The 26,237-nt window shown below is 42.7% G+C and overlaps 4 protein-coding genes across 4 annotated transcripts; all 4 read left to right on the forward strand.

The window, feature by feature from the left end:
• The first annotated feature begins 4,088 nt into the window (after window positions 1-4,088).
• On the forward strand, window positions 4,089-6,870 carry LOC130095107 (uncharacterized). Its single transcript, XM_056261762.1, has one exon. The coding sequence runs from the start codon at window positions 4,201-4,203 to the stop codon at window positions 6,868-6,870; it is 2,670 nt and encodes an 889-aa protein (XP_056117737.1). The 5' UTR covers window positions 4,089-4,200.
• A 3,982-nt stretch (window positions 6,871-10,852) lies between these two features.
• On the forward strand, window positions 10,853-12,776 carry LOC130095120 (zona pellucida sperm-binding protein 3-like). The gene is made up of 8 exons (XM_056261774.1): window positions 10,853-11,443; window positions 11,520-11,641; window positions 11,728-11,831; window positions 11,912-12,089; window positions 12,162-12,279; window positions 12,353-12,435; window positions 12,507-12,595; window positions 12,667-12,776. The coding sequence occupies exons 1-8, from the start codon at window positions 10,868-10,870 to the stop codon at window positions 12,732-12,734; spliced, it is 1,338 nt and encodes a 445-aa protein (XP_056117749.1). The 5' UTR covers window positions 10,853-10,867; the 3' UTR covers window positions 12,735-12,776.
• Window positions 12,777-15,365: 2,589 nt separating this feature from the next.
• On the forward strand, window positions 15,366-19,239 carry LOC130095108 (serine-rich adhesin for platelets-like). The gene is made up of 3 exons (XM_056261763.1): window positions 15,366-15,451; window positions 15,536-15,591; window positions 15,697-19,239. Exons 1-3 carry the CDS (start codon window positions 15,393-15,395, stop codon window positions 19,059-19,061), a joined length of 3,480 nt encoding a protein of 1,159 aa, XP_056117738.1. The 5' UTR covers window positions 15,366-15,392; the 3' UTR covers window positions 19,062-19,239.
• Window positions 19,240-23,030: 3,791 nt separating this feature from the next.
• On the forward strand, window positions 23,031-24,951 carry LOC130095080 (zona pellucida sperm-binding protein 3-like). The gene is made up of 8 exons (XM_056261743.1): window positions 23,031-23,621; window positions 23,698-23,819; window positions 23,906-24,009; window positions 24,088-24,265; window positions 24,338-24,455; window positions 24,529-24,611; window positions 24,683-24,771; window positions 24,843-24,951. Exons 1-8 carry the CDS (start codon window positions 23,046-23,048, stop codon window positions 24,908-24,910), a joined length of 1,338 nt encoding a protein of 445 aa, XP_056117718.1. The 5' UTR covers window positions 23,031-23,045; the 3' UTR covers window positions 24,911-24,951.
• The last annotated feature ends 1,286 nt before the right edge of the window (window positions 24,952-26,237 follow it).

A 26,237-nucleotide genomic window follows, 5' to 3' on the forward strand; every position in this document is an offset into this window, starting at 1 on the left:
GTTTCGCAGTTGGTGGAAATCCGGGGTAATCCGCTATAGCGTCTTTTATGAAACAGCCCTCTGCTCATATTTTCTTTGTTTTGTTTGATTTTTTCCCCACAACAAAGGTGTCTTATAAACACAGTAATAGCAGTCAGAGGTAAAACTGTATGCCCAACGAACACCGATCACCGTAATGGTAACTTTAAAAGGAACATTTTCAATAGTGTGTTGACGGTAACTCATTACAAGTAATCAGTTTATTTATTTTCAAGTAAAGTAAAACATTTATTTTAAATATACAATAAAATATCGGAGTTATTTTTTTTTCAAATAATTATCGCAAGTCACTTTGTTTTCCCATTGACAGACTCCTCTCCTGTATGTTGAAATCAGGAGTAAGTGAAGAGATGTGTGTGTCAACATGATGCTTATTTTAGTTCTAGACTAAATGTGAACAGGCATGTACTCAGTTTGCATTTCACAGTTTTTGTGCATGAATATTACGCAATCCCGCCATAATTAAATGTTAAATAACACTGAATTTTAACAAATGTCTTTGCTGCTGTCCTTTGATAATCCAATTCAACCATACTAATAAGCAACAATGACTTTAGATAAACATTGCATTTGTGTTTCATTTTTTGTTTTTATTGCTGAAGTGAAATGGTTGATCTTTCATCTCATGTGTTCCTGTTCCTGTATCCAGTTCAAATGGATATGCGGAACTTCAGGGGAAGCGACAAAAAATTCTGTATTATGAATTTTTTAAGGCCAGACAAGTAATTTGGTGAGGTCAATTTGTAAAGAAAGACTACACGTCTGTGCACACATATATATTCAAACGCGCACACCTATAGACTGAACATGTAATATGCATGTGCACGCCTTCAGTTTACGCGGAGATGATAAAGTTTATCAAAAATATATTCAATGCTTGCACCTTAAAACCTATTTCAAGGTTTTCGTTCTCGAGCCGTCAGGCACTGTTGTTGTGCGAATGAGCGGGCCGGAGCGCATTAACGGTTTTCTGTTAGAACGGTGTCGTGTTAGCGGCCCCTAAGTTAATAACTAATGATCTTTGCAAAACTAACTTTAGCTGGACAATAACTTTATTCTAGAGCTGCTGTAAAGCCAAAACAATCTCTGTTTCTTTAATTTCCTATCATCACTGTAAAGCTGCTTTGAAACAATCTATATTGTTAAAAGCGCTATATAAATGAAGGTGACTTGACTTGACTTGACTGTGTCCTATTCTTCTGTAATCCAGAATGGCAGCACAGTTGAAAGGTTTGTTTCAGCTGCGCCCTCTACTGTTCAGTCATGAATTTGCATTTCCATTTGCATTGCACTTTTGAAGGTAAAGAAAAGGCCTATGAAGGTAAATAAAGGCATAGAACAAATTAATTTGTTGTGCACTGACAAGAAAGTTTTATATAATTAAATAATTAGGTTAAAAATATATATATATAACGGCTTGGGCCCGTCATCGCTGCTTGCAGCTATATTTGTTCTTGGAGTTCTTACACAAATTTGAGAAGAACTTTATTTCACAGGTTAAGTAACAACAGGAGCGCACCTGTGGAATGATGCAAAAATCTTCTCTTAAAGGGATAGTCCACCCACAAACTTTTTTTTTATCAAATGTAATATGATTCCATGAATGGCAATGGGCTGTACTATATATAATTTAAGAATGAGCTTAACATGTTTTGTATCACAGGTGCATATGAGAATCGAACTGGGTTCGAAACATTGGACATTGGCTGGCAGATCTTGAGAATCTTCCCCAAAGAGATGCTGAACAGGAGTCCTCAGAGCATTTTGGCTGAGCTTTATCCCCGAGACTCCAAACATTAGTCTAAACAAACAAATATCTAAATAATAAATTATACCCCATTTATTTCTATATAAAATAATACAAATAAGAAGTAAAAATCACATTTTATTATTTTTCATAAAATGCATTTGTGCTATCTGGTTGAAATAAATAAAATAAAATGTAATACATAGTATAACCAGTGTAACCACTTTATTTAAACAGGGTTGAAAAAGCCTTGTTGCTGAGAATTTTTCAGACATAATTATCAAAAATGTTGAATTTTCTGGCTCAACTAACTGGTAAACAGTCTCTAACTCTTGAGAATCTTCCCCAAAGAGATGCTGAACAGGAGTCCTCAGAGCATTTTGGCTGAGCTTTATCCCTGAGACTCCAAACATTATTCTTATTTCCTTCCTTGTTCATTCACTTTGTCTTTCAATCAGCTGTGACTCTGTCTGATTTGAATCAAATCATCAAACCTTGACCTGGTGTAAATAAATTTTGGTACTTATAGATTGCTACTCTATCTCTCTGCTCAAATCTATCAAATAGATTTTACTCTATCTCTCTGCTCAAATCTAGTACATTAAGTCTACACTGATGGATTACAAAGTTGTTTTCATTGCTGTTCTTGGTATTTATTTATTTTATTAAAGCAAACATGTTATGAATATCGTTGCTGCCCTGCAGTGTGGACGTTTTTTTTCACTGAGTTGCTCAGTGTGTTAAATTGTGTATATTGTCTTTTTTTTTTTTTTGCCTAACCATGTAACTTGCTAAGTTGGTAAAAGGTACAGGATTGTTTTTAAACGCAATTTAGCATTAAATTCCCCCCGATTTAGCATAAACCGTCTTTCTTCTGTATGTGCCCAATCCTAAAACTTACCTACCCCGTATATCAGTAATTGTCTCTCTGCACAGTTTGTATTACATTATGACAATTAAACACAACTATTTATAAAGATCACATTTTGTGTAAAATGTATGAGAATATCCTATGCAGACAATACACAGATACACACTTTAAAATGTTTAAACAGCACAGGGAATCAGAGCCTTCATAAAACCATCATCAATTATCTTTTAACAGCCAGTTAGTTTCCCAGGTGAACAATGTTTCATGTAATTAGTTATTTGCCCTAATTGGACTGATGAAGGCCTATAAAATACACTTATCTCCGGTTAGATATGTTTGCAATTGTAGTGTCTGTGTGGTGGTTTGAGAAAGTGAATGTTGGGGCATTGGAGTACTCAGGGTTTTTTTGTTTGCCATGGATAAAGGGTGGACACAGTGAGTTTATTCAATCAATCTCGGTTTGTGGATGATTCAGCAAATAATTAATTTCCTTTATGTATTTTATATATTTACTTTTAGGTTACCCTTGTTTGTAATCTTCCTGCTCTTTTTGAGTAATACTCATGGATTTAAAGGTAAGATTAATGTTTTTGGCGTTTTTATTTTTTATTTTCTCTTGTAAAGGATTTTAAATTGTGAGGTTTCTTTTTCTACAAGTCTTCTATTTTGTGTAATTCACAGGTGGGGCTCATTCAGATGCCCGCCACCGGTGGGGCCAAGCTTCAGACAGAACGTTCTCACCTTTTGGAGTCCAGTCTTCTGTGTCAGAGGTCCCTGTGACTGGGATTTTGCCTGAAGAAGTGGGCTCTAGTTTATTCACTAACAGACCCCTGAAAGGTTGAACTTACTCCAATTTGTTAAAGGTGGTGTTTCCAGCAGGCATGAATCAATGTCCCATGCCCAGACAGCTCCAAGCAGCTCTGTTTTAGCTTCCTTGCCTCTACCCTTAAATGAACAGCATGCAGGCCGTTTGACATCGCTCCAGGGTTCAGCCGCTAAAGATACTACTAGTGTTTCTACACAAGGAGAAGGTAGCTTCCCTGCCACACTTGGCACTTCTGGCCTGTCCACCAGTGATGAAAGCTCCCCTAGTTTGTACATGTCCAGCTCCCTGGAAACCTCTGGTGCTAAATCAGCAGAAGCCACTTTGCCTGTGTTCTCTCAGGAGAGCATCTCTTACAGCAGTTCATCTGCTCCAGGTGCCACGTACACTTCTCAAGGTAGCCCAGTGCTGGCTTCAGAAGGCTCTGGTCAATCCATCTCCCCTCAGGGTGAAAGCAGTTACAGTGGCTTGCCTCAGTCTCAAGGTGCCTCGAGTCAATATAACCCAGGCTCCTATAACATGCTCAGTTCTTCATCTGTTTCTAGTCAGTCTACCAGTGACCAGAGTACCCCCGGTTTGTATAGTTCTAGCTTTCAGGGAAGTTCGGGCAGTTTGTTGGAAGCTTCTGGCTCTTTTCAAGGGGAAGTGGCAGGGCTTAGCTCTCATGTTGACTTGTCTCCCCAATCACAAGACAACTCCAGTCAGCTTCTACCCTCACCCATGAAGGTCTCTAGCCAGTCTACTAATGGTCAAAGCACTCCCAGCTTGTTTATGCTTGGCTCTGAGAGCAGTTCAGATTCACAGTCAACAGGTCCAGCTTCACCTCTAGACACTCAGGGTAGTCTCTCTCAAAGCATTTCTAGCCAGTCCACAAGCGTTCAAAGTTCACCTAGTGTGTCTACAAGCACCCAGAGCAGGTCTGCCACTCAATTAACTTCCAGTAATTTTTTTCCTGTGCAGGGAGGTAGTAGTTCTACTTCTAGCTTATATCTGAAGCCTCAGGGCACTCTGGGTCTGTATGCCCCTGCGTCCCATACCAAATATGTGAGTTCCCCCATGTCATCACACCCAGCTGTTTATAGCCAGTCAAAAAGTAGCTCTGGTCCTTGGTTTGGGGGCTCTACTGGCTTTTCCTCCCAGGGAATGAGTAGCACTTACAGTGGTTCTGTCCAGCCTCAAGGTACCACAAGTCAGTTTGCCTCTGGGTCTCCATCCTACTATCCAAGTGTATCACTATTCTCACCCCAAGGTGCCTCCAGTCAGTCTGCTGCAGTCCAGAGTTCACAGAAGCAGTTTACCTCTACCTTCACAGGCAACTCTGGCACCCAGGAAGGACCCTCTGCTCCCTTCAAATGGCAGGGAAGCACCACCTATGGTGGATCACTCCAGCCTCAAGATACCACAAGTCAGTTCGCCTCTGGATCTCCATCCTACTATCCAAGTGTATCACTATCCTCGCCACAAGGGGCCTCCAGTCAGTCTGCTACAGTCCAGAGTTCACGGAAGCAGATTGCCTCTAGCTATGGCACCCAGTCAGGGTCCTCTAAGCCATTCACTCTGCAGGGAAGCTCCACTTATGGTGGGTCACTCCAGCCTCAGGGTACCACAAGTCAGTTTGCCTCTGGGTCTCCATCCTACTATCCAAGTGTATCACTATTCTCACCCCAAGGTGCCTCCAGTCAGTCTGCTGCAGTCCAGAGTTCACAGAAGCAGTTTACCTCTACCTTCACAGGCAACTCTGGCACCCAGGAAGGACCCTCTGTTCCCTTCAAATGGCAGGGAAGCACCACCTATGGTGGATCACTCCAGCCTCAAGATACCACAAGTCAGTTTGCCTCTGGGTCTCCATCCTCCTATCCAAGTGTATCACTATTCTCACCCCAAGGTGCCTCCAGTCAGTCTGCTACAGTACAGAGTTCACAGAAGCAGTTCACCTCTAGCTATGGCACCCAGTCAGGGTCCTCTAAGCCATTCACCCTGCAGGGAAGCACCACTTATGGTGGATCACTCCAGCTTCAAGATACCTCAAATCAGTTTGCCTCTGGGTCTCCATCCTCCTATCCAAGTGTATCACTATTCTCACCCCAAGGTGCCTCCAGTCAGTCTGCTACAGTCCAGAGTTCACGGAAGCAGTTTACCTCTAGCTATGGCACCCAGTCAGGGTCCTCTAAGCCATTCACCCAGCAGGGAAGCACCACCTATGGTGGATCACTCCAGCCTCAAGATACCTCAAATCAGTTTGCCTCTGGGTCTCCATCCTCCTATCCAAGTGTATCACTATTCTCACCCCAAGGTGCCTCCAGTCAGTCTGCTACAGTCCAGAGTTCACGGAAGCAGTTCACCTCTAGCTATGGCACCCAGTCAGGGTCCTCTAAGCCATTCACCCAGCAGGGAAGCACCACCTATGGTGGATCACTCCAGCCTCAAGATACCTCAAATCAGTTTGCCTCTGGGTCTCCATCCTCCTATCCAAGTGTATCACTATTCTCACCCCAAGGTGCCTCCAGTCAGTCTGCTACAGTCCAGAGTTCACGGAAGCAGTTCACCTCTAGCTATGGCACCCAGTCAGGGTCCTCTAAGCCATTCACCCTGCAGGGAAGCACCACCTATGGTGGATCACTCCAGCCTCAAGATACCTCAAATCAGTTTGCCTCTGGGTCTCCATCCTCCTATCCAAGTGTATCACTATTCTCACCCCAAGGTGCCTCCAGTCAGTCTGCTGCAGTCCAGAGTTCACAGAAGCAGTTTACCTCTACCTTCACAGGCAACTCTGGCACCCAGGAAGGACCCTCTGCTCCCTTCAAATGGCAGGGAAGCACCACCTATGGTGGATCACTCCAGCCTCAAGATACCACAAGTCAGTTCGCCTCTGGATCTCCATCCTACTATCCAAGTGTATCACTATCCTCGCCACAAGGGGCCTCCAGTCAGTCTGCTACAGTCCAGAGTTCACGGAAGCAGTTCACCTCTAGCTATGGCACCCAGTCAGGGTCCTCTAAGCCATTCACCCTGCAGGGAAGCACCACCTATGGTGGATCACTCCAGCCTCAAGATACCTCAAATCAGTTTGCCTCTGGGTCTCCATCATCCTATCCAAGTGTATCACTATTCTCACCCCAAGGTGCCTCCAGTCAGTCTGCTACAGTCCAGAGTTCACGGAAGCAGTTCACCTCTAGCTATGGCACCCAGTCAGGGTCCTCTAAGCCATTCACCCTGCAGGGAAGCACCACCTATGGTGGATCACTCCAGCCTCAAGATACCACAAGTCAGTTTGCCTCTGGGTCTCCATCCTCCTATAATGGTCATTGTGTATCGTTGTCCTCGCCCCAAGGTGTTGCCGACCAGTCCAGCCAAGCATTTCAAAGCTTTTCTGGGTCCCAAAGCCAATAGTCTCAAAGATGGCAGCCTTCACGAGGTATTCAGACCTCAGGTGCAGCTGCATCACAGGGCAGCTCTCTGTCTCAAAGCTCTCCAATGCAGAGTTTGTTTCCTTGTCATCAGCAGGAGGCTCATCTTCAGGAGATCCTGGACCGTTTGTTTCTGCACAGGGTGGTAGCAGCAGATATGGTGGCTTTTCTCTTCATTCTCAAAGCCCCTCTAGCAAGTACACCCCTGGGTCTCATGCATATGCCAAGCTTGCTTCCTCTCCCCTAGCTGTTTCTAGCCAGTCTACCAGTGATAAGCGGTCAAATGGCCTGTATAGCTCAGACTCTCTGCGAACCCTGGGTCTCATTGGTGTAGTTGAAAGACCCTCTAGACTCCCATCTCAAGCTCCTTCTGACTCTACAAGCAGTAACCAGATATCTGAGCATTTTGTGGCCATGCAACGCCCCACAGGTTCAAACCTAACTCCATCTCTAGGCTTGAGTGCCCAAGCATCATCTGTTGGCATGTTCTCTGGTATCCCACAGACTGCGCAGGCTCTACGTGAATCTGGGTCAGATGTCCAGCTATACAATCGACCATTCCTCAATCAGCTATACTCCGTAAAGGGCTAAGGGACTCTATAAAACAGCTACATTATGCAAAGTGATGTCTTCCAGAATATAAAATCTAATAAATGTTTGTAACAGGTTTTTTTCTTGTGCTGTTTTGTGTTTAAGCTACATTCAAAGGATAGAACCTCAAATTTGAATGTTTTTGCACTTATGCCAGATCTATTAATATTCATTGGTTTGTCCATTGATTCAAATAATTTAATACATGGTTGATCAAATTTTAAGTTTATTGGGCAAGTGAAAAACCATTGCAAAAATGATCTACTGGCCAGAGATTCAAATCAATAACTTTACTGAACTTAACCTGAGGTTAAAAACTGAAGATTAAAAATAGCTTCTAGACTAAAAGATTTGTTATAAACTGAAGTCTGTGTAGTAGTTGGTGGGGCTACAGGGTTTAAGTGGGAGAAACCAATGTGCCAAAGTTCACTTCTTAACATCCCATCTTACAGCTGAAGATTCCCAGCGAGAGGAAAATGTCAGGACAAAAACAATAAAATCCTGCCCTCTTTGTCTGGTCCATAACATGTTTGGTCCATTGTACTTAAGAAATTCAGTGTTTGATATACCATGCCGATAGAAATGGACAACATGTTCTCATGAGTATTCGTATGTATTTTGCCACACGTACATTTACTTGTGTTCCCATAGACACTGAAACCTACAATATTGACGTATTGACAGGACTATAACATCAATTATTTACGTATGAACAACTTTACAGACTTACAAATGTGTATAAAATCCTTATTTATGAACATTAAAATTGTGGCAATATCTCGATTCTATTGTATTCAATTGTCATATAAATGACATTATGTTTTCAGTCACATTTATGAGAAACTGTTTACTCATCCACTTAATTTGGGGTCATTAACCTGCTCAAAAACACTTTGCACACGTTGAAATTGTCGGCCATCAGGGTCACTGATGACACAAGTGACCACACAAGATGACATGGTGGGGTCATGGGTTGTATTTGAGGGGCTCTGTAGCACACCCCTTTTTACCTAAAGTAGCCAAACTTCATACACTTATTGATCTCATTGGGCCAAACAAATTTTCGATCAGATTTTCAATATCACGAACGGTTTGGCTGTGGCAAGGCAACAAATTTATGGCAAAAAAAAAGGAAACAGGAAGTGTGTTATAACTTCTGCATACATTGTGTCACCGAGGCTCACCCCAATCGACCTGATGGTGGTGCTACAATGATCAAAAGTACATAATGGGTCATAAATCCTAAACCATTTGTCACAGGCTCAAGTGTCTTATATCATTGGAATCCTTGACAGAAAGCATGTCTTGGAATGATGTCATACTGGTAAAATTCAGGGGAATGTTTTCAAGAAACCTGTATACTTTTGTGAGCTAAACCTAGGTTTTTTGCCCGATCGGAACCAAACACATGCAAAAAGATTCTCTAGAGTCTGGTTGTCCATTATCAAGCCAATTTCCATTCACATTTGCAACAGGGCGCCAGAATGTTTGACGTGGGCGTGGTTACTTCTACTAAAACGACCATCCCTCTTGTACACATGTATGGGCTCAGTCTGGGGTCGTGTGAAAAATGACGTGGTGACTAGGGGTAGGAATCACAGGATAGGCTACGAAAGTTATCTTTGTAGATATCATTCTTTGTGTGAACAGGCCTTTATTGTTTACATTAGGTAGTACACATGCACAAATCAGGATGACTGATAAAAATGAAAGATTGAGAAGGGTATATAGATATGTTCAGAATAGCATACTACCATAACATGCAAATTATCCCAGAATGCAACACACTGTACCTTCCATGAGAAATTTAATTCTCATGTTTTGATCCAACTGCAGACGTAAATACATTTTTACACAAAATTAAATAAAAAATGCAAAAACAGCTTTTTATTTCTTTGATGATTGCGGAACGTAAATTGCTGAATTAAACAAACAACGTTTATGGTTGTTCTGTTTGACAAACTATTTTAAAAAGTATGGCTCCGTCCGAAATCACATAGCTACTTTGAACTACATAGACTTTGAACTTAAACATGACTGGGGCATCTATTATTGTAGGCTACTCGCACTGATTTCCACCATCCCGATGAAAGCCTCTTTTTCTTAGGCTAGTTAACTTATGTCCACGTTTCACGTTTACATGTTGAGCGCCACCTCGAGGACCCATGAAGTAGCGACGCTGGGAGCAGGGAAATCTATTTAGAGCGCCTTATTTTATTTAAAAAAATATCGCTATTTGACGCCAGCGTATCGATTATCGTATCGCACAGAGCATCAAGGCGTTCCTCCTAAACTTACTCCTCTGGGTAGACCCATGCAGGAAGTCTAAGTTATTTGCCTTCAAGAGCACCTGAGGGGCCTGACAGAGCCCACCAGTCCTACTCTCCATCGTCGTCCTCCTCAGTTTCCTCCATGCTGCCGCTCCCTGCCCTCAGCTCAGGGACCAAAATGAGCGGCTTCAGTAGCGCTCAGTTTCAGACTCTTACTCTAGCTCTTCTTCAAAAGAAGGGTCCCGTAGCAAAAGAAATGCTGATGACAGGGGTCGTCATGGAGAATTTCATTATCGTCATGGTGACAGACAAGTCGGGAGAGACCGTGATCGCTACGGAGAAAGGGACCGCTATAGTGACCGAGATCACTGTGCTGCTTCACAAACTATTTGTGAACTTAACTATATTTTCTTTAACATTCTCCAGCATGTTTTAATGTGTGCTATGTCATGTTTCAAACGCCAACATTTTTTTAAGTTCTTAATGTCTAATGAGCTTAACTTTTGTATTTTAAATTAAATTGTTTTAGTAGACTGTTCAGATTATAGTCTTTCAGTGCTGAGCAGCGTATAGTATGCCACAAACACTCTGATCAACCTAAACATAACAGTTGCAATGGGGAGAAAAAATATCAGTGAATCTATTATCAAATAATGTTATGATCCTGCATTCCTTTGATTCTGAACTAAATTTCTTCATTTCAGACCCCCGTGAAGATTGCTGTTGATGTGAGGGAAGAACGTTTGTTATAATCTAAACCTGAAACATACTAAACTTTATTATTCTGGATACTCTAGTGTGCAATTCTGTCTGTGGCCATGTTTCTGAATTAATAAAAAAGGAAGAAACAAAAAGACTTTTTTGATCTAAAGACATTTTGTTATCTAAAATAAGCAATCATTTGGTTTAGCGACTAATAACATGCCCTTATATGTAAATTCATTTTATTCTGCGTAGTAAAGAATCAATGACTTTCACCTGTGACATATTGATTGAGTAAATTGGCAGGTCTAGAGAAAAATGATGCTTGTCACGAGAGAGGTGGAGCCTTTCTGATTTACATCTGCATAAATTGGGATGGTAGCACCCTAATGTGTCATTGAAACAAGCTTGGCAATAATGGGGTTTTGGCAGGTTGGATTCGGATTGGTGTTTATTCTTGCACTTGGATTGTCTGAAGCACAATGGAGGGCAAGAGCAGCACATAATCGGAGTCCAAGCGAGTTTAGGCCTAGAACATTAGCTCAAGCTTCTCAACAGGCTGATTCCAGGATGTCTTTGGTTCCCAGTAACACTGCATTTGCACCACAAAGTTTTCCCGCTCAGTTTCCTGTCCAGACACCAGTCAGGACTGACTTTGGAAAGTCTTCTCAAGATCTTATGGGTGTTCAATTAAAAGAGCTGTTGCAGGGTCCAGTGGCGACACTGACGTGGAGTTTTCCAAGTCTACCAGAGGAACCGCAGCAGCCAGACGTTCCTTTTGAGTTGCCTTATCCTGTCCCTGCCAACAGTGTAGCTGCTCAGTGTGGAGAGAATTCAGTATATGTGGAAGTGATGAAGGACTTCTTTGGGACTGGGCACCCACTGTTGTCCTCTGGTTTTACACTGGGAGGCTGTACTGCAACTGGAGAGGATTCTTCTGCTCAAGTGCTGATCTTTGAGTCTGAACTGCATGGATGTAGCGGTACATCAATGGTAAGGTTCTGTTGTGACAATCATAGGTATTCTGAACCGTCCATGTGACTGTTCTTCTATTAACCTTTCTGTTTAGGTGACTGAGGATGAGCTTGTCTATAGGTTCAACATTATGTACACCCCACAAGAGGCTTCATATGGTGTTCCTATTGTCAGGAGCAGTGGTGCGGTGGTTGGTATCGAGTGTCATTATCCAAGGTGAGGATTCAATTAATTCAGGCTCACCCAATGTTCTAATCCTGCCGTTTATGGGCAAGAGATGACCGCTTGTTTAACTCCTACAGAACACATAATGTGAGCAGCGATGCCTTAATGCCCACTTGGATCCCATATGCCTCAACTGAGGTTGCAGAGGACGTCTTTGTCTTCTCCCTCAAGCTCATGACTGGTTGGTGTAGCCCATACAGATTTGTAGAATGCTTGTGAATCATCTGTTAAGATAATTATTTTACTTTTTTTTTTTTTCAGATGACTGGAGATTTGAGAGACCTTCTAACCAGTACTTCCTGGGTGACATGATAAATCTTGAAGCGTCAGTGCGTTTGTACAGCCATGTTCCCATCCGTGTGTTTGTGGACAGCTGCGTGGCTACTGCAGTCCCTGATGTTGCTTCTGTCCCCAGATACTCCTTTATTGAGAATAATGGGTAAGAGGTGCTACCTCATGTATCCCAGCTTCCATAAGGGTTGTGTGATTTCTAACTGGGTTCTGTTCACAGGTGCCTGGTTGATGCCAAGCTCACAGGCTCCACGTCTCACTTTATGCCCCGGACTCAAGGTGATAAGCTAGGGTTTCAGCTAGAGGCGTTCAGGTTCCAGCAAGCAGACAGTGGGCTGGTATGCATGTCCTGTAGTTGTGCAACTCTTTGTATGATATGCTGCCATGGTGTACAAACCATTGTCTCTGCAGGTCTACATCACATGCATTTTGAAGGTGGCTGCAGCAACCTCTCCAAGTTCTGAACAGAAAGCTTGTTCATTCTCTGCTAATGGGTATGTTGCCCGCTAAATAAGTGTACAGGTGAATTGGTTGCGTTAACTTATTTGAGGGTTTGTTTTGTCAGGTGGGTGTCTGCAGATGATTCTGACCAGGTGTGTGGCTGCTGTGACACAACGTGTAGCATCAGAAGTGGAAGTGATCAACTGCTTACAGGTTTGGACTAACTCTGATAAGTTGTTATTGTCATACATGGCTTTAGTTCTCACTAATCATTTGTTCCTCAGATCTACGCTGGGAAAGAGCATCTGTCGGCCCCATCAATGTTAAAGAATATGGCTATGGCCAAAAATAACTGGAAATGTCATGTGATTTTTTAATAAATGTTGTTAAAATATTTGGGTTTTTTGTTCTCTTTACTTGCAGTTTACATGGTTTCTGTTCAGACATGTACCACAAAAAGCCTTATTTCTACTGGCCTAGATGGGGGACATCTTATTTCTACTGGCCTAGGGGGGGACATTTTTGCTCAAGTCATTTGTTGGGCTAGGCCTATTACAACACAAAAAGGCGGAAGTACCTGGATTTTGGCGTCTTCGCACCGCAGGAACTAGGAACGATTTTAGTTCTAGGAACTAATTTAGCTCCTCCTTCAGAGTAGGGTCTAAACCAGCAATATAGGAACTATCTGTGACGTAAGTGTACGCTGATTGGCCGAACGCACTATTATGCATTATTATAAAGGCTGTGTAAACACACAGATTATAGCCATTTATTTCAGAAACTCTACAAACATAGAAAACAGTGATAGATGGGCCTCTTAACCTTCACGCTGAGGGGAAAATCCAACGCAACTGAGGGGACCAAGCAAAACATGATTATGTATTTCTGCTCAGCTAGCAACACTGGACATGTGTACACTTTTTATTTATTTTTTTATTTACATATAACAGTTCTTTCTAATAATGTATGAGACAGGGCTGTTAGACAAACCGTAAACTAATGAACATGGAGCATGCGAGCACTGTGTGCTTAGGCTCTGGCGTTGTCAAAATAAGTCACATAAGCGTGGCTTACGTCACTTCAGAGTTCCTACTGGCGGTGCAAATGCAACCAGGAAAACGTTCCTATGGGAACCATTCGTCCGTGTAGAACTACGCGGTGCGAAATCTCCCAGATTTGATGAAACTTCAGCTGTGTGTTAGCTGTAGGAAGCTGATGACATGGATGTGACTATTGTGAGTCAGTTATAGAGCCACCAAATGGCAGATGGAAGCATGTCACTTTCGTAAAGCAGACGTAAACCTGTGAAAGGATTCTTGAATACTGTTGTTATGGCAACGCATCAAACTTTTTATATTTCTTTTGGGTATTTCTGAGACTCTTAGCATGCTTCAAATTGCATGAAACTCGACACGCACACATCAGAGTTGTAAGCCAGTAGACATGGGCAAAGCCTTAAAAATGGGCGTGTAGGAGCGGCTAAGTAGCGTCACAAACTTCCCTGCCACAAAGTGGGTGGTTAGTTTTACCTACAGTCAACAAACTTGGTACATTACTGTATATTATTCTCATCGAGCCGGGCGACTTTCTAATTTACAGTCACCAACAGGAAGTTAGATATTTTTGTTTGAATGTGGATTTTTGGAATCAAGCTCTGAATTTTTAACTACTGCTCCAAGGAGCCTCATACGATTCACACCAAACTTTCTCAACATGATGCCAATATATTGAAGAGGCTACATTTCAAATGGGTCTCTTGAACGGAGTTGATGAAATAAAATAATGACAAAAAGGGAAACAGGAAGAGTCTCATATCTTCTAAATAACAAATTATACACCATTTATTTCTATATAAAATAATACAAATAAGAAGTAAAAATCACATTTTATTATTTTTCATAAAATGCATTTGTGCTATCTGGTTGAAATAAATAAAATAAAATGTAATACATAGTATAACCACTAGTGTGCAGCATAGGCCTATATTTAAACAGGGTTGAAAAAGCCTTGTTGCTGAGAATTTTTCAGACATAATTATCAAAAATGTTGAATTTTCTGGCTCAACTAACTGGTAAACAGTCTCTAACTCTTGAGAATCTTCCCCAAAGAGATGCTGAACAGGAGTCCTCAGAGCATTTTGACTGAGCTTTATCCCTGAGACTCCAAACATTATTCTTACTTCCTTCCTTGTTCATTCACTTTGTCTTTCAATCAGCTGTGACTCTGTCTGATTTGAATCAAATCATCAAACCTTGACCTGGTGTAAATACATTTTGGTACTTATAGATTGTTACTCAGTCTCTCTGCTCAAATCTATCAAATAGATTTTACTCTATCTCTCTGCTCAAATCTAGTACACCAAGTCTACACTGATGGATTACAAAGTTGTTTTCATTGCTGTTCTTGGTATTTATTTCTTTTATTAAAGCAAACATGTTATGAATATCGTTGCTGCCCTGCAGTGTGGACGTTTTTTTGTGAGTTGCTCAGTGTGTTAAATTGTGTATATTGTCTTTTTTTTTTTTTTTTGCCTAACCATGTAACTTGCTAAGTTGGTAAAAGGTACAGGATTGTTTTTAAACGCAATTTAGCATTAAATTCCCCCCGATTTAGCATAAACTGAGCTTTGTTCTTTCTTCTGTATGTTCCCAATCCTAAAACTTACCTACCCCGTATATCAGTAATTGTCTCTCTGCACAGTTTGTATTACATTATGACAATTAAACAAAACTATTTATAAAGGTCACATTTTGTGTAAAGTGTATGAGAATATCCTATGCAGACAATACACAGTTACACACTTTAAAATGTTTAAACAGCACAGGGAATCAGAGCCTTCATAAAACCATCATCAATTATCTTTTAACAGCCAGTTAGTTTCCCAGGTGAACAATGTTTCATCTAATTAGTTATTTGCCCTAATTGGACTGATGAAGGCCTATAAAATACACTTATCTCCAATTAGATATGTTTGCAATTGTAGTGTCTGTGTGGTGGTTTGAGAAAGTGAATGTTGGGGCATTGGAGTACTCAGGGTTTTTTGTTTGCCATGGATAAAGGGTGGACACAGTGAGTTTATTCAATCAATCTCGGTTTGTGAATGATTCAGCAAATAATTAATTTTCTTTATGTATTTTATATATTTACTTTTAGGTTACCCTTGTTTGTAATCTTCCTGCTCTTTTTGAGTAATACTCATGGATTTAAAGGTAAGATTAATGTTTTTGGTGTTTTTTTTTATATTTTCTCTCGTAAAGGATTTTAAATTGTGAGGTTTCTTTTTCTACAAGTCTTCTATTTTGTGTAATTCACAGGTGGGGCTCATTCAGATGCCCGCCACCGGTGGGGCCAAGCTTCAGACAGAACGTTCTCACCTCGTGCAGTCCAGTCTTCTGTGTCAGAGGTCCCTGTGACTGGGATTTTGCCTGAAGAAGTGGGCTCTAGTTTATTCGCTAACAGACCCCTGAAAAGGTTGAACTTACTCCAATTTGTTAAAGGTGGTGTTTCCAGCAGGCATGAATCAATGTCCCATGCCCAGACAGCTCCAAGCAGCTCTGTTTTAGCTTCCTTGCCTCTACCCTTAAATGAACGGCATGCAGGCCGTTTGACATCGCTCCAGGGTTCCTCTGGATCAGCCGCTACAGATACTACTAGTGTTTCTACACAAGGAGAAAGTAGCTTCCCTGCCACACTTGTCACTTCTGGCCTGTCCACCAGTGATGAAAGCTCCCCTAGTTTGTACATGTCCAGCTCCCTGGAAACCTCTGGTGCTAAATCAGCAGAAGCCACTTTGCCTGTGTTCTCTCAGGAGAGTATCTCTTACAGCAGTTCATCTGCTCCAGGTGCCACGTACACTTCTCAAGGTAGCCCAGTGCTGGCTTCAGAAGGCTCTGGTCAATCCATCTCCCCTCAGGGTGAAAGCAGTTACAGTGGCTCGCCTCAGTCTCAAGGTGCCTCGAGTCAATATAACCCAGGCTCCTATAACATGCTCAGTTCTTCATCTGTTTCTAGTCAGTCTACCAGTGACCAGAGTACCCCCGGTTTGTATAGTTCTAGCTTTCAGGGAAGTTCGGGCAGTTTGTTGGAAGCTTCTGGCTCTTCTTTTCAAGGGGAAGTGGCAGGGCTTAGCTCTCATGTTGACTTGTCTCCCCAATCACAAGACAACTCCAGTCAGCTTCTACCCTCACAAATGGAGGTCTCTAGCCAGTCTACTAATGGTCAAAGCACTCCCAGCTTGTTTATGCTTGGCTCTGAGAGCAGTTCAGATTCACAGTCAACAGGTCCTGCTTCACCTCTAGACACTCAGGGTAGTCTCTCTCAAAGCATTTCTAGCCAGTCCACAAGCGTTCAAAGTTCACCTAGTGTGTCTACAAGCACCCAGAGCAGGTCTGCCACTCAATTAACTTCCAGTAATTTTTTTCCTGTGCAGGGAGGTAGTAGTTCTACTTCTAGCTTCTATCTGAAGCCTCAGGGCACTCTGGGTCTGTATGCCCCTGCGTCCCGTACCAAATATGTGAGTTCCCCCATGTCATCACACCCAGCTGTTTATAGCCAGTCAAAAAGTAGCTCTGGTCCTTGGTTTGGGGGCTCTACTGGCTTTGCCTCCCATGGAATAAGTAGCACTTACAGTGGTTCTGTCCAGCCTCAAGGTACCACAAGTCAGTTTGCCTCTGGGTCTCCATCCTACTATCCAAGTGTATCACTATCCTCGCCACAAGGGGCCTCCAGTCAGTCTGCTACAGTCCAAAGTTCACGGAAGCAGATTGCCTCTAGCTATGGCACCCAGTCAGGGTCCTCTAAGCCATTCACTCTGCAGGGAAGCTCCACTTATGGTGGGTCACTCCAGCCTCAAGGTACCTCAAATCAGTTTGCCTCTGGGTCTCCATCCTCCTATCCAAGTGTATCACTATTCTCACCCCAAGGTGCCTCCAGTCAGTCTGCTACAGTCCAGAGTTCACGGAAGCAGATTGCCTCTAGCTATGGCACCCAGTCAGGGTCCTCTAAGCCATTCACTCTGCAGGGAAGCTCCACTTATGGTGGGTCACTCCAGCCTCAGGGTACCACAAGTCAGTTTGCCTCTGGGTCTCCATCCTACTATCCAAGTGTATCACTATTCTCACCCCAAGGTGCCTCCAGTCAGTCTGCTGCAGTCCAGAGTTCACAGAAGCAGTTTACCTCTACCTTCACAGGCAACTCTGGCACCCAGGAAGGACCCTCTGTTCCCTTCAAATGGCAGGGAAGCACCACCTATGGTGGATCACTCCAGCCTCAAGATACCACAAGTCAGTTTGCCTCTGGGTCTCCATCCTCCTATCCAAGTGTATCACTATTCTCACCCCAAGGTGCCTCCAGTCAGTCTGCTACAGTACAGAGTTCACGGAAGCAGTTCACCTCTAGCTATGGCACCCAGTCAGGGTCCTCTAAGCCATTCACCCTGCAGGGAAGCACCACTTATGGTGGATCACTCCAGCTTCAAGATACCTCAAATCAGTTTGCCTCTGGGTCTCCATCCTCCTATCCAAGTGTATCACTATTCTCACCCCAAGGTGCCTCCAGTCAGTCTGCTACAGTCCAGAGTTCACGGAAGCAGATTGCCTCTAGCTATGGCACCCAGTCAGGGTCCTCTAAGCCATTCACCCTGCAGGGAAGCACCACCTATGGTGGATCACTCCAGCCTCAAGATACCTCAAATCAGTTTGCCTCTGGGTCTCCATCCTCCTATCCAAGTGTATCACTATTCTCACCCCAAGGTGCCTCCAGTCAGTCTGCTGCAGTCCAGAGTTCACAGAAGCAGTTTACCTCTACCTTCACAGGCAACTCTGGCACCCAGGAAGGACCCTCTGCTCCCTTCAAATGGCAGGGAAGCACCACCTATGGTGGATCACTCCAGCCTCAAGATACCACAAGTCAGTTCGCTTCTGGATCTCCATCCTACTATCCAAGTGTATCACTATCCTCGCCACAAGGGGCCTCCAGTCAGTCTGCTACAGTCCAGAGTTCACGGAAGCAGATTGCCTCTAGCTATGGCACCCAGTCAGGGTCCTCTAAGCCATTCACTCTGCAGGGAAGCTCCACTTATGGTGGGTCACTCCAGCCTCAAGGTACCACAAGTCAGTTTGCCTCTGGGTCTCCATCCTACTATCCAAGTGTATCACTATTCTCACCCCAAGGTGCCTCCAGTCAGTCTGCTGCAGTACAGACTTCACAGAAGCAGTTTACCTCTACCTTCACAGTCAACTCTGGCACCCAGGAAGGACCCTCTGCTCCCTTCAAATGGCAGGGAAGCACCACCTATGGTGGATCGCTCCAGCCTCAAGATACCACAAGTCAGTTCGCCTCTGGATCTCCATCCTACTATCCAAGTGTATCACTATCCTCGCCACAAGGGGCCTCCAGTCAGTCTGCTACAGTCCAGAGTTCACGGAAGCAGTTCACCTCTAGCTATGGCACCCAGTCAGGGTCCTCTAAGCCATTCACCCTTCAGGGAAGCACCACCTATGGTGGATCACTCCAGCCTCAAGATACCACAAGTCAGTTTGCCTCTGGGTCTCCATCCTCCTATAATGGTCATTGTGTATCGTTGTCCTCGCCCCAAGGTGTTGCCGACCAGTCCAGCCAAGCATTTCAAAGCTTTTCTGGGTCCCAAAGCCAAAAGTCTCAAAGATGGCAGCCTTCATGAGGTATTCAGACCTCAGGTGCAGCTGCATCACAGGGCAGCTCTCTGTCTCAAAGCTCTCCAATGCAGAGTTTGTTTCCTTCCCTGTCATCAGCAGGAGGCTCATCTTCAGGAGATCCTGGACCGTTTGTTTCTGCACAGGGTGGTAGCAGCAGATATGGTGGCTTTTCTCTTCATTCTCAAAGCCCCTCTAGCAAGTACACCCCTGGGTCTCATGCATATGCCAAGCTTGCTTCCTCTCCCCTAGCTGTTTCTAGCCAGTCTACCAGTGATAAGCGGTCAAATGGCCTGTATAGCTCAGACTCTCTGCGAACCCTGGGTCTCATTGGTGTAGTTGAAAGACCCTCTAGACTCCCATCTCAAGCTCCTTCTGACTCTACAAGCAGTAACCAGATATCTGAGCATTTTGTGGCCATGCAACGCCCCACAGGTTCAAACCTAACTCCATCTCTAGGCTTGAGTGCCCAAGCATCATCTGTTGGCATGTTCTCTGGTATCCCACAGACTGCGCAGGCTCTACGTGAATCTGGGTCAGATGTCCAGCTATACAATCGACCATTCCTCAATCAGCTATACTCCGTAAAGGGCTAAGGGACTCTATAAAACAGCTACATTATGCAAAGTGATGTCTTCCAGAATATAAAATCTAATAAATGTTTGTAACAGGTTTTTTTCTTGTGCTGTTTTGTGTTTAAGCTACATTCAAAGGATAGAACCTCAAATTTGAATGTTTTTGCACTTATGCCAGATCTATTAATATTCATTGGTTTGTCCATTGATTCAAATAAAGAATTTAATACATGGTTGATCAAATTTTAAGTTTATTGGGCAAGTGAAAAACCATTGCAAAAATGATCTACTGGCCAGAGATTCAAATCAATAACTTTACTGAACTTAACCTGAGGTTAAAAACTGAAGATTAAAAATAGCTTCTAGACTAAAAGATTTGTTATAAACTGAAGTCTGTGTAGTAGTTGGTGGGGCTACAGGGTTTAAGTGGGAGAAACCAATGTGCCAAAGTTCACTTCTTAACATCCCATCTTACAGCTGAAGATTCCCAGCGAGAGGAAAATGTCAGGACAAAAACAATAAAATCCTGCCCTCTTTGTCTGGTCCATAACATGTTTGGTCCATTGTACTTAAGAAATTCAGTGTTTGATATACCATGCCGATAGAAATGGACAACATGTTCTCATGAGTATTCGTATGTATTTTGCCACACGTACATTTACTTGTGTTCCCATAGACACTGAAACCTACAATATTGACGTATTGACAGGACTATAACATCAATTATTTACGTATGAACAACTTTACAGACTTACAAATGTGTATAAAATCCTTATTTATGAACATTAAAATTGTGGCAATATCTCGATTCTATTGTATTCAATTGTCATATCAATGACATTATGTTTTCAGTCACATTTATGAGAAACTGTTTACTCATCCACTTAATTTGGGGTCATTAACCTGCTCAAAAACACTTTGCACACGTTGAAATTGTCGGCCATCAGGGTCACTGATGACACAAGTGACCACACAAGATGACATGGTGGGGTCATGGGTTGTATTTGAGGGGCTCTGTAGCACACCCCTTTTTACCTAAAGTAGCCAAACTTCATACACTTATTGATCTCATTGGGCCAAACAAATTTTCGATCAGATTTTCAATATCCCGAACGGTTTGGCTGTGGCAAGGCAACAAATTTATGGCAAAAAAAAAGGAAACAGGAAGTGTGTTATAACTTCTGCATACATTGTGTCACCGAGGCTCACCCCAATCGACCTGATGGTGGTGCTACAATGATCAAAAGTACATAATGGGTCATAAATCCTAAACCATTTGTCACAGGCTCAAGTGTCTTATATCATTGGAATCCTTGACAGAAAGCATGTCTTGGAATGATGTCATACTGGTAAAATTCAGGGGAATGTTTTCAAGAAACCTGTATACTTTTGTGAGCTAAACCTAGGTTTTTTGCCCGATCGGAACCAAACACATGCAAAAAGATTCTCTAGAGTCTGGTTGTCCATTATCAAGCCAATTTCCATTCACATTTGCAACAGGGCGCCAGAATGTTTGACGTGGGCGTGGTTACTTCTACTAAAACGACCATCCCTCTTGTACACATGTATGGGCTCAGTCTGGGGTCGTGTGAAAAATGACGTGGTGACTAGGGGTAGGAATCACAGGATAGGCTACGAAAGTTATCTTTGTAGATATCATTCTTTGTGTGAACAGGCCTTTATTGTTTACATTAGGTAGTACACATGCACAAATCAGGATGACTGATAAAAATGAAAGATTGAGAAGGGTATATAGATATGTTCAGAATAGCATACTACCATAACATGCAAATTATCCCAGAATGCAACACACTGTACCTTCCATGAGAAATTTAATTCTCATGTTTTGATCCAACTGCAGACGTAAATACATTTTTACACAAAATTAAATAAAAAATGCAAAAACAGCTTTTTATTTCTTTGATGATTGCGGAACGTAAATTGCTGAATTAAACAAACAACGTTTATGGTTGTTCTGTTTGACAAACTATTTTAAAAAGTATGGCTCCGTCCGAAATCACATAGCTACTTTGAACTACATAGACTTTGAACTTAAACATGACTGGGGCATCTATTATTGTAGGCTACTCGCACTGATTTCCACCATCCCGATAAAAGCCTCTTTTTCTTAGGCTAGTTAACTTATGTCCACGTTTCACGTTTACATGTTGAGCGCCACCTCGAGGACCCATGAAGTAGCGACGCTGGGAGCAGGGAAATCTATTTAGAGCGCCTTATTTTATTTAAAAAAATATCGCTATTTGACGCCAGCGTATCGATTATCGTATCGCACAGAGCATCAAGGCGTTCCTCCTAAACTTACAGCTCCTCTGGGTAGACCCATGCAGGAAGTCTAAGTTATTTGCCTTCAAGAGCACCTGAGGGGCCTGACAGAGCCCACCAGTCCTACTCTCCATCGTCGTCCTCCTCAGTTTCCTCCATGCTGCCGCTCCCTGCCCTCAGCTCAGGGACCAAAATGAGCGGCTTCAGTAGCGCTCAGTTTCAGACTCTTACTCTAGCTCTTCTTCAAAAGAAGGGTCCCGTAGCAAAAGAAATGCTGATGACAGGGGTCGTCATGGAGAATTTCATTATCGTCATGGTGACAGACAAGTCGGGAGAGACCGTGATCGCTACGGAGAAAGGGACCGCTATAGTGACCGAGATCACTGTGCTGCTTCACAAACTATTTGTGAACTTAACTATATTTTCTTTAACATTCTCCAGCATCTTTTAATGTGTGCTATGTCATGTTTCAAACGCCAACATTTTTTTAAGTTCTTAATGTCTAATGAGCTTAACTTTTGTATTTTAAATTAAATTGTTTTAGTAGACTGTTCAGATTATAGTCTTTCAGTGCTGAGCAGCGTATAGTATGCCACAAACACTCTGATCAACCTAAACATAACAGTTGCAATGGGGAGAAAAAATATCAGTGAATCTATAATCAAATAATGTTATGATCCTGCATTCCTTTGATTCTGAACTAAATTTCTCCATTTCAGACCCCCGTGAAGATTGCTGTTGATGTGAGGGAAGAACGTTTGTTATAATCTAAACCTGAAACATACTAAACTTTATTATTCTGGATACTCTAGTGTGCAATTCTGTCTGTGGCCATGTTTCTGAATTAATAAAAAAGGAAGAAACAAAAAGACTTTTTTGATCTAAAGACATTTTGTTATCTAAAATAAGCAATCATTTGGTTTAGCTACTAATAACATGCCCTTATATGTAAATTCATTTTATTCTGCGTAGTAAAGAATCAATGACTTTCACCTGTGACATATTGATTGAGTAAATTGGCAGGTCTAGAGAAAAATGATGCTTGTCACGAGAGAGGTGGAGCCTTTCTGATTTACATCTGCATAAATTGGGATGGTAGCACCCTAATGTGTCATTGAAACAAGCTTGGCAATAATGGGGTTTTGGCAGGTTGGATTCGGATTGGTGTTTATTCTTGCACTTGGATTGTCTGAAGCACAATGGAGGGCAAGAGCAGCACATAATCGGAGTCCAAGCGAGTTTAGGCCTAGAACATTAGCTCAAGCTTCTCAACAGGCTGATTCCAGGATGTCTTTGGTTCCCAGTAACACTGCATTTGCACCACAAAGTTTTCCCGCTCAGTTTCCTGTCCAGACACCAGTCAGGACTGACTTTGGAAAGTCTTCTCAAGATCTTATGGGTGTTCAATTAAAAGAGCTGTTGCAGGGTCCAGTGGCGACACTGACGTGGAGTTTTCCAAGTCTACCAGAGGAACCGCAGCAGCCAGACGTTCCTTTTGAGTTGCCTTATCCTGTCCCTGCCAACAGTGTAGCTGCTCAGTGTGGAGAGAATTCAGTATATGTGGAAGTGATGAAGGACTTCTTTGGGACTGGGCACCCACTGTTGTCCTCTGGTTTTACACTGGGAGGCTGTACTGCAACTGGAGAGGATTCTTCTGCTCAAGTGCTGATCTTTGAGTCTGAACTGCATGGATGTAGCGGTACATCAATGGTAAGGTTCTGTTGTGACAATCATAGGTATTCTGAATTGTCCATGTGACTGTTCTTCTATTAACCTTTCTGTTTAGGTGACTGAGGATGAGCTTGTCTATAGGTTCAACATTATGTACACCCCACAAGAGGCTTCATATGGTGTTCCTATTGTCAGGAGCAGTGGTGCGGTGGTTGGTATCGAGTGTCATTATCCAAGGTGAGGATTCAATTAATTCAGGCTCACCCAATGTTCTAATCCTGCCGTTTATGGGCAAGAGATGACCGCTTGTTTAACTCCTACAGAACACATAATGTGAGCAGCGATGCCTTAATGCCCACTTGGATCCCATATGCCTCAACTGAGGTTGCAGAGGACGTCTTTGTCTTCTCCCTCAAGCTCATGACTGGTTGGTGTAGCCCATACAGATTTGTAGAATGCTTGTGAATCATCTGTTAAGATAATTATTTTACTTTTTTTTTTTCAGATGACTGGAGATTTGAGAGACCTTCTAACCAGTACTTCCTGGGTGACATGATAAATCTTGAAGCGTCAGTGCGTTTGTACAGCCATGTTCCCATCCGTGTGTTTGTGGACCGCTGCGTGGCTACTGCAGTCCCTGATGTTGCTTCTGTCCCCAGATACTCCTTTATTGAGAATAATGGGTAAGAGGTGCTACCTCATGTATCCCAGCTTCCATAAGGGTTGTGTGATTTCTAACTGGGTTCTGTTCACAGGTGCCTGGTTGATGCCAAGCTCACAGGCTCCACGTCTCACTTTATGCCCCGGACTCAAGGTGATAAGCTAGGGTTTCAGCTAGAGGCGTTCAGGTTCCAGCAAGCAGACAGTGGGCTGGTATGCATGTCCTGTAGTTGTGCAACTCTTTGTATGATATGCTGCCATGGTGTACAAACCATTGTCTCTGCAGGTCTACATCACATGCATTTTGAAGGTGGCTGCAGCAACCTCTCCAAGTTCTGAACAGAAAGCTTGTTCATTCTCTGCTAATGGGTATGTTGCCCGCTAAATAAGTGTACAGGTGAATTGGTTGCGTTAACTTATTTGAGGGTTTGTTTTGTCAGGTGGGTGTCTGCAGATGATTCTGACCAGGTGTGTGGCTGCTGTGACACAACGTGTAGCATCAGAAGTGGAAGTGATCAACTGCTTACAGGTTTGGACTAACTCTGATAAGTTGTTATTGTCATACATGGCTTTAGTTCTCACTAATCATTTGTTCCTCAGATCTACGCTGGGAAAGAGCATCTGTCGGCCCCATCAATGTTAAAGAATATGGCTATGGCCAAAAATAACTGGAAATGTCATGTGATTTTTAATAAATGTTGTTAAAATATTTGGGTTTTTTGTTGTCTTTACTTGCAGTTTACATGGTTTCTGTTCAGACATGTACCACAAAAAGCCTTATTTCTACTGGCCTAGATGGGGGACATCTTATTTCTACTGGCCTAGGGGGGGACATTTTTGCTCAAGTCATTTGTTGGGCTAGGCCTATTACAACACAAAAAGGCGGAAGTACCTGGATTTTGGCGTGTTCGCACCGCAGGAACTAGGAACGATTTTAGTTCTAGGAACTAATTTAGCTCCTCCTTCAGAGTAGGGTCTAAACCAGCAATATAGGAACTATCTGTGACGTAAGTGTACGCTGATTGGCCGAACGCACTATTATGCATTATTATAAAGGCTGTGTAAACACACAGATTATAGCCATTTATTTCAGAAACTCTACAAACATAGAAAACAGTGATAGATGGGCCTCTTAACCTTCACGCTGAGGGGAAAATCCAACGCAACTGAGGGGACCAAGCAAAACATGATTATGTATTTCTGCTCAGCTAGCAACACTGGACATGTGTACACTTTTTTTTTATTTTTTTATTTACGTATAACAGTTCTTTCTAATAATGTATGAGACAGGGCTGTTAGACAAACCGTAAACTAATGAACATGGAGCATGCGAGCACTGTGTGCTTAGGCTCTGGCGTTGTCAAAATAAGTCACATAAGCGTGGCTTACGTCACTTCAGAGTTCCTACTGGCGGTGCAAATGCAACCAGGAAAACGTTCCTATGGGAACCATTCGTCCGTGTAGAACTACGCGGTGCGAAATCTCCCAGATTTGATGAAACTTCAGCTGTGTGTTAGCTGTAGGAAGCTGATGACATGGATGTGACTATTGTGAGTCAGTTATAGAGCCACCAAATGGCAGATGGAAGCATGTCACTTTCGTAAAGCAGACGTAAACCTGTGAAAGGATTCTTGAATACTGTTGTTATGGCAACGCATCAAACTTTTTATATTTCTTTTGGGTATTTCTGAGACTCTTAGCATGCTTCAAATTGCATGAAACTCGACACGCACACATCAGAGTTGTAAGCCAGTAGACATGGGCAAAGCCTTAAAAATGGGCGTGTAGGAGCGGCTAAGTAGCGTCACAAACTTCCCTGCCACAAAGTGGGTGGTTAGTTTTACCTACAGTCAACAAACTTGGTACATTACTGTATATTATTCTCATCGAGCCGGGCGACTTTCTAATTTACAGTCACCAACAGGAAGTTAGATATTTTTGTTTGAATGTGGATTTTTGGAATCAAGCTCTGAATTTTTAACTACTGCTCCAAGG

The sequence above is a fragment of the Rhinichthys klamathensis genome, unplaced genomic scaffold, assembly GCF_029890125.1.
Source record: "Rhinichthys klamathensis goyatoka isolate OS25496 unplaced genomic scaffold, OSU_Roscu_1.1 h1tg000185l_1, whole genome shotgun sequence".
NCBI lineage: Eukaryota > Metazoa > Chordata > Actinopteri > Cypriniformes > Leuciscidae > Rhinichthys > Rhinichthys klamathensis.